The sequence below is a fragment of the Plecotus auritus genome (assembly GCF_963455305.1).
Source record: "Plecotus auritus genome assembly, chromosome: 6".
In the NCBI taxonomy this organism is placed as follows: Eukaryota; Metazoa; Chordata; class Mammalia; order Chiroptera; family Vespertilionidae; genus Plecotus; species Plecotus auritus.
Window position 1 is genome coordinate 95,326,423 of NC_137773.1, and position 17,500 is coordinate 95,343,922.

Sequence of the window (17,500 nt, forward strand, 5' to 3'; positions counted from 1 at the left end):
AGGTGGTGTGTGTGTTTGGATATTTCCCCAACATCCTATCAGTTGCAGGAGGAAAGTCTGTCCCAATCTTTTCACTCAGCTGCATCCTTCAAATTCACCCTCATTTTGGAGCCTGACCATGGGGAAACTTCACAGGGGCTGAGACCCCTTCACAGGAAAATTTGGGAAGGAGCTGGACAAGCTGTGACCCCTCTCCAGCTCTCACCTCATGGGAAGGCTAAACCCCAAAGGGGCCAGCACAGCTTGCAGTCAGAGCGAGAGCGAGAGCGAGAGCGAGGTCACTCAGGGTCTCCCAGCTCTGCCCTCTCCCGTCTGGACCCTGTTCTCATGGCCCCACAGACCGACCCCACTTGCCTCCAGGTACCCTCTTTCCAAAGGGCCCTTCTACCCCTGAATCTGATGGGCGAATCCCCAGCCAGGCGGTTTCTTTGTTCCTCTTCCCAGCAGGCAGGTGTCAGCTCAGGCCCTGGGCTGCTCAGAGGTAGGACTGCGTGCCCTGGAGGCGCCAGGGAGATGTTTAGGACAAGACTCACCTGGCAACTAAACAATCAAGTTCAGGTTTTACCTGCTGAACCCTAGACTTGGAAGGGTAGAAGAGGAAGTAAATGTGGGGGGCTGAGAGTCACCTTTGTCTACACCCAAAACTATCCCCTCACCCCACTGGAGGTGCTGAGTCCTGAGGTTCCAGCACTCACACCCTGTGACATTGAGCTGGTTCCTCTCTGGACCCAGCTGGCTCTGGCTTTAAGTTTTGGGTGACTGCCATCAGGGAGGAAACAGCTAGGCACACAGGCATTGGCTGACTCAGCCAAGCCCAGCCTCCCAGAGTTCAGAGGTCGGCCAGGAACAAAGTCCTCCCAGGAGGAGGGAGAGGAGATCGAGTAGGACTAAGTGCTCCAGCAGAAGGTACTAGGCTGAGGCTGACAGACCTGAGAGCCCTTGGCCTGGGGCGGGGAAGGGCGCTGGTCACTGCAATTGCGGCTCCTGGGAGCAAGCTGGCCCGGGAATGGTGGTTTCCTTGTAACTGGAGCCGCCCCTGGCAACCTTCCACAGGCTAATTCTTGTTGGGCGTTTCTTCATTAGTCTTTCTCTTTCTCCCTTCCCCTTCTCTCTGTCTCTCTCCCGCCCTGTCTCTCTCCCTCTCTGTCTCTATCTCTCCCTCTTTTTGCCTCTCTCTCCCTCTCCCTCTTCCTCTGAATTTCCCTGGGTCTCCTTCCCTCCTGAGCCCCCATGCTCTGTCATCTGCCCCTAACCCTTACACCCTTGGCCCTCTCCCTCTGTAAGCGGGTCTCTGCCTCTGAGCTCCCCATTACCTCCCCGTCCTAGGCCTCAGGAGCTCACCCTCTGCCTGCCCTGCAGGATGCTGCAGCTGAGCCTGTCCTGGCTGGGACTGGGGCCGCTGGCAGCCTCCCCGTGGCTACTCCTGCTGCTGCTGGGAGCCTCCTGGCTCCTGGCCCGCTTCCTGGCCTGGACCTATACCATCTATGACAACTCTCTTCGCCTCCGGTGTTTCCCGCAGCCCCCAAAGCGGAACTGGTTTTGGGGTCACCTGGGCATGGTGAGTGTGGGCAATAGGACAAGTCTGGGGTATCAGGGTAGATGTGTTACCTACGAGTTTGGGTTCCTGTCTTCAGATATAAAAGAATTTAGACCAGGGACACTCGTAAAAGCAAAGACAGATTTATTGGCAGAGGAAGAGAACACAGAGATAAGGTCCCAGGTTCTGTACCCCAAATGTGGGGCTTAGGGGCTTTAGGGCTTGAGAACACAGAAATTTCTGGGTCAACCAATCAGGGAGTAGGTTAGCAGGCTTTTCCTTTTCTGAAACACTGATATACAGGTATATGTCAGTGAAGTGAAGCATTCTGGGATTGTGCAGGACTTATTATGGGATGTAGGAAGGGACTTTCCAACAGGGGATTGAGTTTGTCCCTATGGTTGGTAGCTTGGCTTTAGATCTGAAAAACAAACTTAAAAGAAGTCAGGGTAGTTCCGGACCATTGTTTTATGATTACCTAGTGGTAACTGTTGTAGTTCTGGCAGGGCTTGGCCCCGATGAAGCAATTTTGGGGAACATTTTATTCTACCGTTTCAGATGGACTCCCCGAAGGGTTGGGAATGGGGCTCAGAGGTTTGGCTGGGGTCTAGAGCAGCAGAGAAGTGAGGGAGCCCTCTTTCCTCACTTTCCCACCAGGCTCATTTCTCTCCTCGGTGCACTCCATGTCCCCAAAGCTTTCCTTTTCTTACCCTTCCTCACCCCATCAATGCTCCTCTGAGGGTTTCTCAGGGTGGATTGCACAGAGCCAGGCCTCCTGGTGTCCCACAGTCTCCACTGCTGGACCTGGGGCCTCCTCAAGGTCTGCTCACTGCCTGGCTCATCTCTGTTGGCCTCAGGCCAGTGTCTGCTCCTCTCTTGACCTCTGCTTCTCCAAAGGAATTAACTATGACCTCTGCCCCCCTCCCCCCCCCTTCTCCAGGACACAGCTGGGCATGAGAAGAGGTGTGGGCAGTCTCTCCTCCTCCCCTTCCTCAGGCACTTTTCTTATCTTGGCTCCCACTCCCCAGTGTATCAATGGGCCCCATTGCCCAACTTAGATCAAAGTTGACCACTTCACCTTTCAGAAGGAATCCCTCTGGCCTTTGCCCTTATGGCCTACTTCCTGGGATGGGGCTCTTGGCCCCCTTCCCCATTCCTAGTCTTATCCCCAGAGGCCCTTTGTCCATGCTGCATCCACCCCCTATTGCCACAATCACACTTTGGACTTTGTCGTCACCTGTAAAGGCGCTACCTCCAAAGGTACTGATCTGAGTGTTGCATCCTCTGACCAGAGACCCCTCTTCCTTCCAGCTTCTTTCTTCTTCTCCATCTTTGAGGCTGCCAGGATGTCCCTTCTACGTCCCAGTCCAACAGCTTCCTTCTGACCCCACTTCCTTGGACACATTTAGCTTTGGTTCCATCCTTTGCACATGGACTGCAGTCTCTTGCCAATTGAAGTTTCCATCCTGACTCTTTGGACAACCTCTACCTGTTTGAGCTCAATCACCACATCCTCCATCTTTCTCCACGAAGTTGTTAGAGGAGGCCATGAACCTGGACAAAAGGGTGTCCACTAAATCCCCACTCATCCCCAGTGCATCCAGTCTGCACAAAACCTCCCGTCTGCGTGCTCTTCTGTCTCCTCATGGACAAAGACTTGTCTTGCCTCCATTTCCCCACTCGATCCTCACCTGCTCTAGTCTGGTCCACTCTTATCAGGCTCCTCTGAGATGAATGTGAACTCCAGGCCCCTAAATCCCGTCTCATTCACCTCCAAGCAACTCTGACCTTGCTGACTGCTCTGTCATCTTGCAAACTCCCTTTTCTCTTGGTTCTAGCACAAGTCCCTGCCCTAGCCCTTACCTCCATGTGACTCCTCTATCTCCAGTCCCGGCTCCTCCTTCATCCTACCTTACCATGTGGGGATTCACCCAGAGTCCTAACCCCTCCTCTCTCTCCCAAGGCCACCTCCTTACCAAGGGCTTCAGATCTGGAGTAGACCATCAGTTCCCTGCATAAGTGAGTTCCAAGTTCACATTTCTCCTGAGTCTGAGGCTCTATGCCCAGCCCCTTCCTCCCCTCCTCATATGGTGGGGATGTCTCATAAATACCTCATGTCACCGCGTTGGAATCAGAAATCACGGCTCCATCCCCAATCCTAATCCCCACCCTAGGTGTAGTTCATCATTCAGTTATCCACATCCCATACTTTAGGGTCCCCTGGCCCCTCTCTTCTCTCACCTACACATCTGGTCCTTCATCACACCTGGCTGTGGTGCCTCCACAGCCTTTCCTCAGTCTGTCCCCTCTCTGAATCCTCCTGCTACCCCTGGCTCCATCCACCATCCTCTTTCTCTGGAAGCCTCACCCTGCTCCCTCTCTGATCTCCTCATTTGGCTATTGTTTTCTATCATCCTCTCTCTCTTTAACCTTGAAGAGATTTTTCTGAAATTGAGTTTAGATCACGCCTCTTCTTGGCTAAAAGCTGATGACTGCCTATCACTCTGAAGATAAAGAATAAATGTTGCCTGCCCTCGCCAGCCCCACCCACACTCCGGACACTCAGAGCTCCTGCTTTAGCTCCTCAATGAGCCTAGCCATTCCTACCCCAGGGCCTTTGCTCATACTGCTCTTTTGACTGGAAGCACTTCTTTTCTTGTGGTTGCCTGGTCGATTCCTCCCATTTTCAGCTCAAATGTAACTTCCTTCTAGAAACCGTCCTTGACCCCCAGACCTTGACTTCTGACTTGGCCTTGCTCACAGGTAAACAGTTAATGGTCCAATTATTTGTTTCTTATTCATCTCTCCCATTAGATAGTGTCACTGGGGGTAGACACAAGATTTGTAGTGCCCATGTCAGGAACTGATATACAGTAGGCACTTAATAAATATTTGATGATATCCTGGTGGAGGCCATGTTCTAGGCCTGGATGAACTTACAATCACCTTTCTTGGTTATCCAAGGCTGAAGGGATGCGAGACCAACTCCTCTCCTCCCCCACTTCCCCCCAGCTTATCACAGAACAGGATGTCCTAAGCTCATCACAGAACAGAAGGTCCCAAGCTCATCATGAAGGTTGGGTGAGATTCTGGGTCTTAGAATGATCTTAGGGAGCCCTGGAGGCAGTGGGAATGATATAAAGTTACCCAGTTCTGACTCCCCCTCCAAGGGCTTGGATGTGGAGGATGGCCTTGGGCACTCTTCCCTCTTCCAGTCCCTCAGCTGGTGAGTGGAGTCACGCTTCCTCTCTGGAGCGATCTTATCAAGTGCCTCATCAAGTCCTTGGAGAGCAGGGAACAGAGCACACAGTGAAAACAACTTATTTCACCTGCCTGGAGCCCCGGGGACTTTGTCAGCTCTGATGGGGCATTCCATTCGGAGGGACTGGAGAGGTCACCTCACCAGGAGGTGATCCACCCTCCTTCCCCTTTTGGGGGGCATGGCTTCAGTTTCTCATTTGTAAATGGTACAATTAATGGATGTGTCCATAGCTTCTGGAGAGATAGATAGATAAACAGGACATACTATGAGAGATGATGGGTGGATAGATAAATATAGATAGATAATAGATAGACAAAAGATGATGGATGGCCCTGACCAGTTTGGCTTAGCGGGTAGAGCATCGGCCTGCGGACTGAAAGGTCCCAGGTTCGATTCCGGTCAAGGGCATGTACCTGGGTTGCGGGCACATCCCCAGTAGGGGGTGTGCAGGAGGCAGCTGATCGATTTTTCTCTCTCATTGATGTTTCTAACTCTTTATCCCTCTCCCTTCCTCTCTGTAAAAAATCAATAAAATATATTTTTAAAAAAGATGATGGATGGATGGATAGATAGATGATTAGATGATAGATGGATGGATAGATAGATATATAGGTGACTAGATGATGGATAAATAATGGTAGATGGATGAATAGATGAATAGATAGATAAACAGATTATGGATAGAAAGATGATAGATGATGGATAAATTGATTGATAGACTGATAGATATATAGATTATTGACAGTTATATAGAGATAGATGATAGACAGGTGATGGATAGATAGATGGATGGATATAAATAGATAAATACATACATAAATACATGCATACATACAAACAGAAGATAGATGTATGTGCATCTGTGTATGTACTTATTTCTTTTACTCCCTCTGTTTACCTGTATCTCTATGTGTTCTCCTCTCTGTCTCTCCCTCATTCTTTCTCTGTTTCTTTTTTTTTTTTTTTAACATATACTTCATTGATTTCAGAGAGGAACAGAGAAGGAAAAATAGAAACATCAATAATGAGTGAGAATCACTGATGGGCTGCCTCCTGCACGCCCCCCAATGGGGACCAAGCCCACAGCCTGGGCCTGTGCCCTTGACCAGAATCGAACCTGGGACCCTTCAGTCTTCAGGCCAATGCTCTATCCACTGAGTCAAACTGGCTAGAGCATCTTTCTCTGTTTCTTTGCTTTTATTTCTCTGCCCATCTCTCCAATTCCCCATCTGTTTCTCCTCATCTCCATATCCTGCATGGCCCCCCAGTGCCCCCAGAATCAATCCCCTGCCTCTACCCACTCTTGATGCCCTGCTTGATCTGCTCTCTGTTCCACCTTTTCTCTGCTTCTCACCCATTTCACTCTAGCTGCACAGAACTCCTTGCTGCTCATAGCCAGGTGCTGTCTCTCTCACCTTCAGGCTTTTGAGTGGGCTATTCCTATCTATCTATCTATCTATCTATCTATCTATCTATCTATCTATCATCATCATCATCATCTATCTTCTATTTATCTCATATATCTATCTACTTATTTATCTCCTAAAGAAACAGAGAGATAAAGAGAATGAGGGGTCAGGGAGAGGCATATAGGTACACAGACACACAAAAAGACCTGAGACCAACAAAGAGAAGCTGACTTAGTGGGGTGGAGACAGGTGCAGACCAATAATCCAGGCAGAAGGAGTTAAGGAGTGAGTAGGGTATGGTGAGTGGGGGGTACAGTGGGCAGTTGTTGCATCTGAGGCCGCCTGTCAGGCCTTGCCTCATCCCCATCCGTTCCCAGGTGAAGAGCAATGAGGAAGGCTTGCGGCTGATGGAGGAACTGGGCCATTACTTCCGTGATGTCCACCTCTGGTGGATTGGGCCTTTCTACCCTGTCCTGCGGCTCGTTCACCCTAAGTTTGTTGCTCCCCTGCTCCAGGCCCCAGGTATCTCTCCCAGGAGCCCCCAACCCTAGCCTCTCCCTTGCCTCTGCTCCCAGCCCTTCCCACCCCTGGACAGGCCAGGTTGAGCAGGAGAATGGGCAATGTTGACAGAGTCCATGACTGTGACACTAACCTGTTGGGTGACTCTGGGAAGGTCCCTGACTCTCTCTAGTTGACAAAGTCTCTTTCAGTTTTGAGTGGCAGAAACTCAACATTGTAGGTCTGAGTAAAGAAAGGGGAGCTATTGACTGGAAAGCTCAGCGAGAGTTGTCTTCAGGTATGGCTGGATCCAGGTCTTCAAACAATGCCATTGGAAATCTGTCTTCATCTCATAGTTCTGTGTTCTTCTGTGCCAGAGTTCAACTGCCCTGGAAAAGTGAGCTCATTCCCAGGAAAGATTGCAGGATTCTTTAAATTGGCCTGGCTTGGGTTCCAGGGACCAATCCCTCATCTAATCACTGTGACTTGATTGCTAAGGCTCAGAGTCATATGCTTAGCTCTGGAGTAGAGGATGGGTTGGCATGGCCAACCTCCTAATTACTTGGATTGAGAGTGGAGGAGGGATGGGGTCCTGGTTCCAGGAGAAGGGGATGGACACTGGACAGGCAGGTACCAGATGTCCATCCACCAGCAACCTTGATAGGTGGGCATTTCCTGGGTGAGGGATCAGGCTCAGAGAGGCATAGAGACTTCTCAAGACTACAGAGCATGCTGAAGCTCTCCTCTTAGCCCTGTATGTTTCCAGCTGCCCTAGCTGCCTCTGATAGGAGGAACCCTAAGATAGAAGGTGATTTGGGACGGGAAGATCAATGGCCAGACTATTGTGGGGGAAGATCCACCAGATCGCAGGTTAGTGACCTGTGTCTGGTTGGCCCTGGGGGGCTGGTCTAGAGGGAGTAGTGGCAGTTCTTCATGGTGAGTGGAGCTCAGTATCTGGGAGGGGCAGCATCCTCTAGTCCCTTTAAAGACAGAGGAGCCCCTGACTTAAGCACTTAATGCTGCGTATAAGGTAGAGGAGAATACTGAGAAAGTCTGGGTCATACCTGAGTCATGTCTGAGACATTAATGGGACCACATTTAAGTCCTAACTGGGGCCTGTTTGTGGGACATACTGAGGTCATGTCAGATTGTCTTTGGATCCGTGTCAGAGCATGCTGTATTATGTCAGGGCATGCCATCCATGTTGAAGTCATGTCAGGATATGTTAAAACATGTTTGAGCCATGTCAGATGTCCTAAGAGATGTCAGAGAGTGCTGGGGAAGACAGGGTGTCCTAGGTCCCTGTAAAGGCATTTTGTAGAGTGCTGGACTGTTCTCGGGTGTGTAGAACATGTTGGATCGTGTAGGATCCATGTTAAGGTGTGTTGAAGCATGTTGTGCCATGTTGTGGTGAGTCTAAGCATGTAGGACTGTGTCTCTGGGCTCTGCCTTTGCTCTGCTCTGTGTTGCAGCCTGGTCTGGTCCTCCCGTGGCTCTCCAATCCTCACCATTTCCTCTGCCCTTGTCCCATTTCTGCCATGATGGGTTTGGAGGGGGAATGCAGACCCCTGGTTCTTAGCCTCCTCCCCTTACTCAAAGTCCCTCTCTTCCCCCGCTCCATTGCTCCTGATGGTCCTCATTCATGTCAGCTGCCGTTGCACCCAAGGACATGGTCTTCTATAGCTTCATGAAGCCTTGGCTGGGTGAGTAACTGAGGGTGAAGCAGGTTGGGGACACCCTTGGGGGACCAGGAGAAGGTCCTACCTTGCCCACTCCCTGTGGCTGCCTCTACTAGGGGATGGGCTTCTGCTGAGTGCTGGTGACAAGTGGAGCCACCACCGCCGCCTGCTGACCCCTGCCTTCCACTTTGAAATCTTGAAGCCCTATATGAAGATTTTCAACAAGAGCGCAGACATCATGCACGTGAGTTCCTTAAACCCAGGGACCCAGCTGGAGCCTTGGAAAAGTGGCCTCAGGCATATATGGTCTGGAGTCCCTGCTCTATTGGATGGCTAGGGGGCCATTGCATTTCCTCTCTAAGCCTCAGTTTCCTCATTTGTACACTCGAGATAACAACCCCTTTTTAATGGTGGTCAAGATGATGTAATGAAATCATGTTCCTGGCACTAGTGCTCAGAAAGGCTTTAGTATCCAGTCTGCTCACTGAAGCCCTCTAAATTCAAGATGGTAATGATAAAGATTGAATAGTAGCTTTTTTTTTTTTTTGCATAACACACCACCTTAAAACTCATGGATTTGAAAAAAAAAATTTGTTATTGCTCATGAGATGATGGGTCAGTTGAGTAGTTTCTCTTGTTTTAGCTGGAATCACACAGTGTCTGCGGTCATGGCTGGGTTCAGTAGACAGTTCTGCTGATCCAGGCTCAGCTCTGTCACATGTTTGGGGCTTAACTTGCTGTTGGCTGGTCTAGGATGGCATTTGCCTTTCATTTTCTAGTAGGCTAGCTCATTAGAGACTACATTCCAAGAGAACAAGCAGAAATATGTAATATTTTTGAAGCCTAGTTTCAGAATTAGCACACCATCATTTCCATCTTCTTCTATTGGCTGAAGCAAGTCCCACATCCAGCTCAGATTCAAGAGGTTCTCCCTCCTAATGGAAGAACTGCAGTGTCTCATTGCAAAGGATGAGGATATAGGGAGGTACAAAGAATTGGAAACTTTTTTTGCAGTCACCTACCACTATGATAATGATGAAGATGATAATGATAGCTAACAGTTACTTCACACTTACTGAATACCAAAAATGATGAGCCAATTCCATTGCATATGTTGTATAATTTAATTTTAACAACCATCCTGAGGTAGAGATGATTATTATGACCACTTTACAGGTGATGGAACAGAAGGTTAGAGAGATTAGGGAGTTGCCTAAATTCACAAAGCTAATAAGTGAGCTATGAGTGGTGGATCAAGAATTTTAAGTTAGCCCGACCAAGCTCAGTGGTTGAGTGTTGACCTATGAACCAGGAGGTCCCAGTTTGATTCCCGGTCAGGGCACATGCCTGGGTTGCGGGCTTGATCCCCAGTGTGGGGTGTGCAGGAGGCAGTCGATCAATGATTCTCTCTCATCATTGATGTTTCTATCTCTCTCTCCCTCTCCCTTCATCTCTGAAATCAATAAAAAATATATATTTTAAAAAAAGGATTTTAAGCTGGTCTGTCTGACACAAAAACAGGTTATCTTAAGTTTACTGAAGATTTGACAGGTGTAGCCTAGAGAAGGACAATGATCTTGAACCCAAGTATCCTGACTCCCAGCCATGGGGTCACTCCTACTCAAGCCTGGTCCTCCCTGGGGATGGGTGCCTGGGGCAGAGGACTAAGAGGCAGGTGTCTGGGAGCTCCATCCAGGTGGTTGGGTTGGGGAAGGGCCCAGGGAAGCCCCAGCTCTATGCCCTTCTCTGTCCAGGCCAAGTGGAAGCGCCTGGCCTCAGAGGGCAGCACCCGTCTGGACATGTTTGAGCACATCAGCCTCATGACCCTGGACAGTCTGCAGAAATGTGTCTTCAGTTTTGACAGCAATTGCCAGGAGTGAGTCTCTTCCCAGAGGTTGGGAGCATGAGCCATGGGCCCAAGGGAGTAGGTGGAGGGGGATACTGACCAAGGCAATCATAAGGGCCTTCCTGGAGGAGGTAGGTCAGAACTGGACATTGAAGGATAAGGTTGGGGAAAGAAAAAGAGCAATTCCTTCAGGTAGGTAGAACCATTTGATAAAGGCCAGGAGTCTGGAATGAGCAGTGTGTGTGAAACAGTGAGGAGACATCTTGGAAATGAGGTTGGAGGGCATGGCAGGGGCTGGATCTTAATGACATTCAAAAGCTAGGCAAATAGGTATGAACTTTATATATCCTGATATATCCAGGGATCCATGGGAGGTGTTTGAACAGATGAGAGTTGTGGTCAAAGCTGAGCTTAGACATCTGAGTCTAGAGATGATTGACTGTTCTGTAGACACAGGATGCAAGGAGACCATGGACAGGAGAACGGAGCTTGGTGGAGAAAATGGGGCATATCTGGGAGAAACCGGAATGGGCAGGGCCAGATGTTGCATAGGAAGAGCGGAGATGAGCATGATTCCTAAGCTTTGCCTTGGGGTCTAGGACATGAGGCAGCTCACAGAGATAGAAGCATGTTTGGAGGGCATCCTTTTCTGGATTGAACGTGGTCTTGGGGTCTGGCTGGGAGGGCCTGCCGGGGTTTTATGTGTGTTAAGGAGCTGCTTTTTCTGGCCTGGTCCTGCAGGAATCCCAGCGAATATATTGCTGCCATCTTGGAGCTCAGTGCCCTTGTGACAAAGCGGGCCCAGCAGATATTCTTGCACCTGGATTTCCTGTACTGCCTCACTCCCGACGGGTGGCGCTTCCGCAGGGCTTGTGAACTGGTACACAAGTTCACAGACGCCGTCATCCGGGAGCGGCGGCGCATCCTCATGAGTCAGGGTTCTCACGCCTTTCTCAAAGCCAAGGCCAAGGCCAAGACTTTGGACTTCATTGATGTGCTCCTGCTGGCCAAGGTGGGCTTCTCTGGGATCCGAATTCAAGAGGTAGAATGGACATTGATTTCAAATGTCAGATGGAAGAACTCGGACTTGAAGCAGAGGGCACTGGGGAGCCATGGAGGGTGCTTGAGGAAGGGAGGAAGGGGTTAGAGTTAAGCTGTAAACATGACAGTAGAAGGCTGTCAGGAAGGAGTACACAGGAGGCAGGTGGCCAGAGAGAAAACGTGTGGGGTGTGCTCTGGAGATGAAGAGGGAAGGATCCTGCATGGATGATGGAGCTTCAGGGGCTATTTCAGGTTAGCCAGGGGTGGGCAAACTTTTTGACTCGAGGGCCACAATGGGTTCTTAAACTGGACCGGAGGGCCGGAACAAAAGCATGGATGGAGTGTTTGTGTGAACTAATATAAATTCAAAGTAAAGGAGTGGAGGGGAGAGCAAGAGAACCCTCCGCTCTTTCGGCTCCGCGGGCCGGATAGAACAGCCGAACAGGCCGAATCCGGCCTGCGGGCCGTAGTTTGCCCACGGCTGGTAGACACACATTCTCAGAGCCGGTGTGATTTGAGGCATCTTTCACTTTCTCAAGGATGAAAATGGAAAGGGACTGTCAGATGAGGACATCCGAGCTGAGGCTGATACCTTCATGTTTGAGGGTAAGGGTCCTAGTGTGGGATTCCAGAGGGGGTGGGGTCTCTCCATCCCAGGGACTTGGCAGGTGGGCCCTGGTTCACCCCTCCCTGCCCGATCCTCCCCACCCTCCCTGAGGCCCTTAATATGAAGGCACGACCCACCCTCTGGTGCTTCAGTAGCCCAGAGACCCAAGCCTGTCTGACTGCTTCTCAGGCCATGACACCACAGCCAGCGGGCTCTCCTGGGTCCTGTACAACCTTGCAAGGCACCCAGAATACCAGGAGCGCTGCCGGCAGGAGGTGCAACAACTCCTGGGGGACCGTGAGCCTCAAGAGATTGAATGGTGAGTTCAGGTCCTCCTGCCTCTTCCTGAGCCCCTCTCATTGGCTCTGCTCCCAAAGTGGGGAAGAGGGAAGATCTTTTTGTTGATTCTGTCACTGTGTCCTGCCATTTAGTGGGAATGGAAGCAGAGTCCAGAGGCAGGGTCTGGTACCCAGCCTGGATAGCAGGGAAAAAGTTACAGGCTTTTGGGAAAGATTTGAGTGTCCACATTTATTGCCCCACTAACTTGCTATGTGACTTTAATAAAATCAGTTTCCTTTTCTGAATGCTACTTTTCGCGTCTCTCTCTCTCTCTCTCTCTCTCTCTCTCTCTCTCTCTCTCTCTCTCTCTCTCTGAATGTCTCCCCCACAGGGCTGCTTGGAGAATTGCAACAGTGTGTAAAACAGATGCCACCCAGCAGGTGTTCAGTAAATGAACTTCTCCTCCCTTCCCTTGCATTTCTGCCTGAAGTTGCAATTTTCCCCCAAAGACCTCAACTCCCTTTAATTTTTGCTCTTTTCTTGAATCCCCAACCTAATCGTCTATTCCAGGGATTCCCAAGAAATCTTTAGGGGTAAAAACCACCCATGTTTTCATTCAGTAAACACGTCCACACTGCCTGTCCTTTCCCAACTCAGTGTCTAGTCCCAGCTGAGTCCTATCTGAGCAAGGCTGGGGCTGGGAGAAAAGCAGGTGAAACTGGGTTGTGCAACAACAAATACAAATTCATCACATCGAGTGAACAGTGGTCCTGGCCAGGGGAACAGCTTGTGCAAAGGCCAGGGTCAGAAGCATGCAGGAGTGAGCCTGGCATATTGGTTGGGGGGCGGGTGGGTAGAGGTGGCTGGATCCCATAGAGGGACTCCTGATGAGGCTGAACTGGTAATGGGAGCCCCCTTGGAGTGCTTTGGAAACTATGTTAAGGGTGTCCAATGGGGTGTTACTTCAATTCTTTGGGAAGTCAATATTGGATAAAAGGTAAAAGTGGGCAGGGATGCTGCCATTAGAGTCTCATTGGTCAGGCAGCAGGAGCCACCTGCTCAGTCATTGGCTAGGGGCTTCCCAGGTAAGTGTGGCCTTGGTGTGAATGCTGCAGCAGGCCCCAGAGACCCTATAACTTGAGGCTGTCAGCTAGCTGTTCTCCTCGCAGCTGTAAAGCAAACTCTTTCTTGAAGGGCGAGCCATGACTAACATAGGGCAATGGGGAGCCATGGGAGATGTTTGAGCAGTGGAGAGACAGGTCAGATGTGGGCCTTAGCAGTATCTCTCTGCAACCACAGGGGCAAACTGGAGGGGACGATCCGGGCCCTGGGAGTCCGGGGTCAGATTCTAGGCCAAGGGCTGAAGGATGGAAAGAAGATATTAGACAGGACAAACATTTTTGAGGCAGTATCCTCAACTTCAAGGCTTTGCTCAGCACAGCAGTCCTGTGAGGTGGAGAAATGTTTTTCTCCCAACTTCAAAAGATTATGTACTTGGTGAAATTCAAATAGTACAAAATGGTTTACAGTGAATATAAGCCTTCATCTTTTTTTTCTCCCAGCTTTATGGAGATATAATGGACATATAACACTGTGTACTAGTAAGTTCCAGGTGTACAATGTGATGATTTATGTGTATACTAGAGGCCCAGTGCACGAATTCATGCACCAGTGGGGTCCCTTGGCCTGGCCTGCGGGATTGGGCCAAAACTGGCTCTCTGACATCTCTTTTTTTTTTTTTTTAATATATTTTATTGATATTTCACAGAGAGGAAGGGAGAGGGATAGAGAGCTAGAAACATCGATGAGAGAGAAACATCAATCAGCTGCCTCCTGCACACCTCCCACTGGGGATGTGCCTGCAACCAAGGTACATGCCCTTGACCGGAATCGAACCCGGGACCTTTCAGTCCGCAGGCCGACGCTCTATCCACTGAGCCAAACCGGTTTTGGCTCTCCGACATCTCTTGAGGGGTCCCGGATTGCAAGAGGGTGCAGGCCAGGCCAAGGGACCCCACCGGTGCATAGCCAGGGAGGGATGCAGGAGGTTGGCCAGCCTGGAGGGACTGCAGAAGGGCTCCAGGGTGTGTCCCGCCTGTCTCGCTCAGTCCCGATTGGCCGGACCCCAGCAGCAAACTAGGGTGGAACATCTGCCCCCTGGTGGTCAGTGCACGTCATAGCAAGTGGTTAAGTGGCCTTAGCATATCATTAGCATATTATTCTTTGATTGGTTGAATGGCCGGCTGGTTGGCCAGACACTTAGCATATTAGGCTTTTATTATATAGGATTGCACAATGAGTACAATAAGGTTAGTGAACATACTCATCACCTTGTATAGGGAGTAGATGAGGATCTGGTTCATTTCATTTCCACATCATTGGTTGTCTGAGCATCTTCTATCAAACATCTGTCTATTGCCCAGGAAATTGTGAGGCCTTCTTTACCAGGTGCTAAAATTTCACTTATTGATTTGTGGTCTCTGAGCTCTCTATTCTGTCCCATGGGCGTTTCCTGTTCTTATAACAATACCACACTGGTGTTTTGTTTTGTTTTTTATTACTGCGTTTTTGTGATAGACTTTAATATCTGGTAGATTGAGTTCTCTTTCTTGGATCTTTTTGTTGTTGTTGTTCTTTCTTGGATCTTTTATTTTTAAATTGACCTAGCTCTTAATGAACTTTAATTCTTTCAAGTTGGATAACATAACCAAGTTCCCCAAAACCACAAGTAGATTTTTATCGGATTGCATGAAATATATTTATTCATTTAGATGGAATTGGCACTTTCATAGTAGGTCATCCAACCTTAGAGTGTGGAGTGGATCTTAATTATTCGAATAACCTTCTAAGTCCATCATAGAGAGATGTGTTTTGCTCTAAGATAATGATATAATTTTAAAAGCTTTTTATGCAAATCTACTAATGCTTTTAAGAATACCGTGTGAGTGTTGTGTTTTGCTCAGAAATGGTTCTAAAAATACCAGCCTACATTTTCTTTATTATTATTATTCTTTTTAAAAAATATATTTCTTTATTGATTTCAGAGAGGAAAGGGAGAAGGAGAGAGAGACAGAAACATCAATGATGAGAGAGAATCATCAATCGGCTGCCTCCTGCACACCCCCCATTGGGGATCGAACCTGCAACCCAGTCATGTCCCTTGGCCGGAATCCAACCTGGGACCTTTCAGTCCGCAGGCCGACACTCTATCCACTGAGCCAAGCCGGCTAGGGTATTCTTTTTTAAAATATATATATATATATATATATTTTTTAAATTGATTTCTCAGAGAGAGGAAGGGAGAGAGAGAGAGAGAGAGAGATAATGATGAGAGAGAATCATTGATCAGCTGCCTCCTGCACACCCCACCCTGGGATGGAGCCTGCAACCCGGACATGTGCCCTGACCGGGAATCCAACTGAGAACTTCTGGTTCATAGATCGACGCTCAACCACTGAGCCACGCTGGCCAGGCCAGCCTACATTTTCTTTAGCAACTTTTGTGATTTCGACTTTCTGATGCTTACATTTTTGGTTCACCTGGAATTTACTTTGGTCTAGGAGTGAGGTGGAGAGGGATCTCCGGGGGCAGGAGGGCTGGGGTGTCTGGTTTTGCTGTGAGTGGACAACTGTGTGGGTTCCTTAGGGACGACCTGGCCCAGCTGCCCTTCCTGACCATGTGCATCAAGGAGAGCCTGCGCTTGCACCCCCCGGTCACCGTCATCTCCCGCTGCTGCACCCAGGACGTCTTGCTTCCTGATGGCCGGGTCATCCCCAAAGGTGCTGGCGGTGACAGGGGGAGGAGGGTGGAGGTCCCACCCTCGGGGACCTGGTTCTGACTGCCCCCTCCTCCCCCTCATAGGAAACATCTGTGTCATCAGCATCTTCGGGGTTCATCACAACCCGTCAGTCTGGCCGGACCCTGAGGTGCTGCCCCTCCGCCTTCCATCCTGGGACTTGGTGATGGGGAGGGATCCTGACCCGGGACATCAGACACGCCCCATCCGTTGTATCCACGTGCCTTTTCTGGGGATGTCTGGGTGTCCCGAGAAACCCCACCCAGCAAGCCTGCCCCTCTTCGCCCCCAGGTATACAACCCCTTCCGCTTCGACCCAGAAACACCCCAGAAGAGGTCACCTCTGGCATTTATTCCCTTCTCAGTGGGGCCCAGGTGAGGCCAGCGGGTGTCCGAGGCGGGGGTGCCTGTGGGTGGTGAGGCTCCACGGCTGTTGCCTGGGGTTCCCAGGCGCGGTTAGCCCCCTTCTTTATCCCTGCAGGCGGAAGTGGGGTCCCGGACACCATCTGAGCCCCTCTCCCCCTCGCCCACAGGAACTGCATCGGGCAGACGTTCGCCATGGCCGAGATGAAGGTGGTCCTGGCGCTCACGCTGCTGCGCTTCCGCGTCCTGTGCGATGAGGCCAAGCCGCGCAGGAAGCCCGAGCTCATCCTGCGCGCCGAGGGCGGACTTTGGCTGCGGGTGGAGCCGCTGAGCGCCGGCCCACAGTGACCCGGCGCTGTCTGGCCTGGGATCCACCACCCAGACCCTACACACCTGCCCTTGCAAGTTCCCAGGAAAAAACTGTGCTGTCACCTCTGCCTCAGCCTCACTGTGGGCGTGGCTGGGTGGAGGGGGTCTGGTGTCTCCAGCAGACCACAGGGCCCACACTAATCGTGGGTTCTCCCTGAGCCCAAGCATGGACTTTATAGCGTGGGTAATGGGGAGCCATGGGGGGTGTTTGAGCAGGAAGGAACCAGGTTGAAGGACAGATCAAAGGGGCACATTTGGGGCCCTGAGTCACACAGGAGAACCCAACGTGACACTACACACACTGGCCACTCTGACCTCAGTTCTGATCTCCTAACATACCCAGTCTTTTCTCACCTCAGAATCCTTCCCAATGTCTCTATGGTTACTCTGTTACAATGTTTACTTAAACATAACAAGCCTGACTGCCTTATCATTTGTGCCTGATCATTGCAATAACTGTATCTGTTATGTTGTCCTTTGTTTCTGCTGATTTTCAAGCTTAGGGTCAGTGTTCTTGTGTGTCTAGTTATCTTTTCCTGGACAATGGCTATCATATTCAAAATAATATTTGCAGAATTTGGAGAAGGCAGCTTTCTGTGAGAAGAATCCTGGGAGCTCTGCTGGTTGAGGATTATGTTAAAAGAGAGGCCTGGTGCACGAATTTGTGCACCAGTGGGGTCCCTCAGCCTGGCCTGCGGGATTGGGCCAAGACTGGCTCTTGGACATCCCTCGAGGGGTCCCAGATTGTGAGAGGGCACAGGCCAGGCTGAGGGACCCAACAGGTGCAACATCATGCAAGATCGGGGCAGGGAGGG

At 50.2% G+C, this 17,500-nt stretch overlaps 1 protein-coding gene across 10 annotated transcripts; it reads left to right on the forward strand.

Moving 5' to 3' along the window:
- The first annotated feature begins 830 nt into the window (after positions 1 to 830).
- Positions 831 to 17,160, forward strand: LOC308249923 (cytochrome P450 4F6-like). 10 transcript variants are annotated; one of them, XR_013960793.1, is made up of 14 exons: positions 851 to 906; positions 1,360 to 1,558; positions 6,586 to 6,730; positions 8,356 to 8,409; positions 8,502 to 8,629; positions 10,140 to 10,261; positions 10,973 to 11,243; positions 11,812 to 11,878; positions 12,069 to 12,198; positions 12,550 to 12,598; positions 15,804 to 15,937; positions 16,020 to 16,084; positions 16,246 to 16,328; positions 16,487 to 17,160. XR_013960793.1 is itself a non-coding variant. In XM_080672019.1 (14 exons), the coding sequence occupies exons 4-14, from the start codon at positions 6,616 to 6,618 to the stop codon at positions 16,662 to 16,664; spliced, it is 1,347 nt and encodes a 448-aa protein (XP_080528145.1). In that variant the 5' UTR covers positions 856 to 906; positions 1,327 to 1,558; positions 4,250 to 4,300; positions 6,586 to 6,615; the 3' UTR covers positions 16,665 to 17,160. The 10 variants fall into 10 exon arrangements, 8 of the variants coding, with proteins under 8 accessions (XP_080528140.1, XP_080528142.1, XP_080528139.1 ...); XM_080672019.1 differs by lacking the exon at positions 12,550 to 12,598 and adding an exon at positions 4,250 to 4,300 and having other exon boundaries at positions 856 to 906; positions 1,327 to 1,558; XM_080672020.1 differs by lacking the exon at positions 12,550 to 12,598 and adding an exon at positions 4,250 to 4,300 and having other exon boundaries at positions 873 to 906.
- Positions 17,161 to 17,500: the final 340 nt, after the last annotated feature.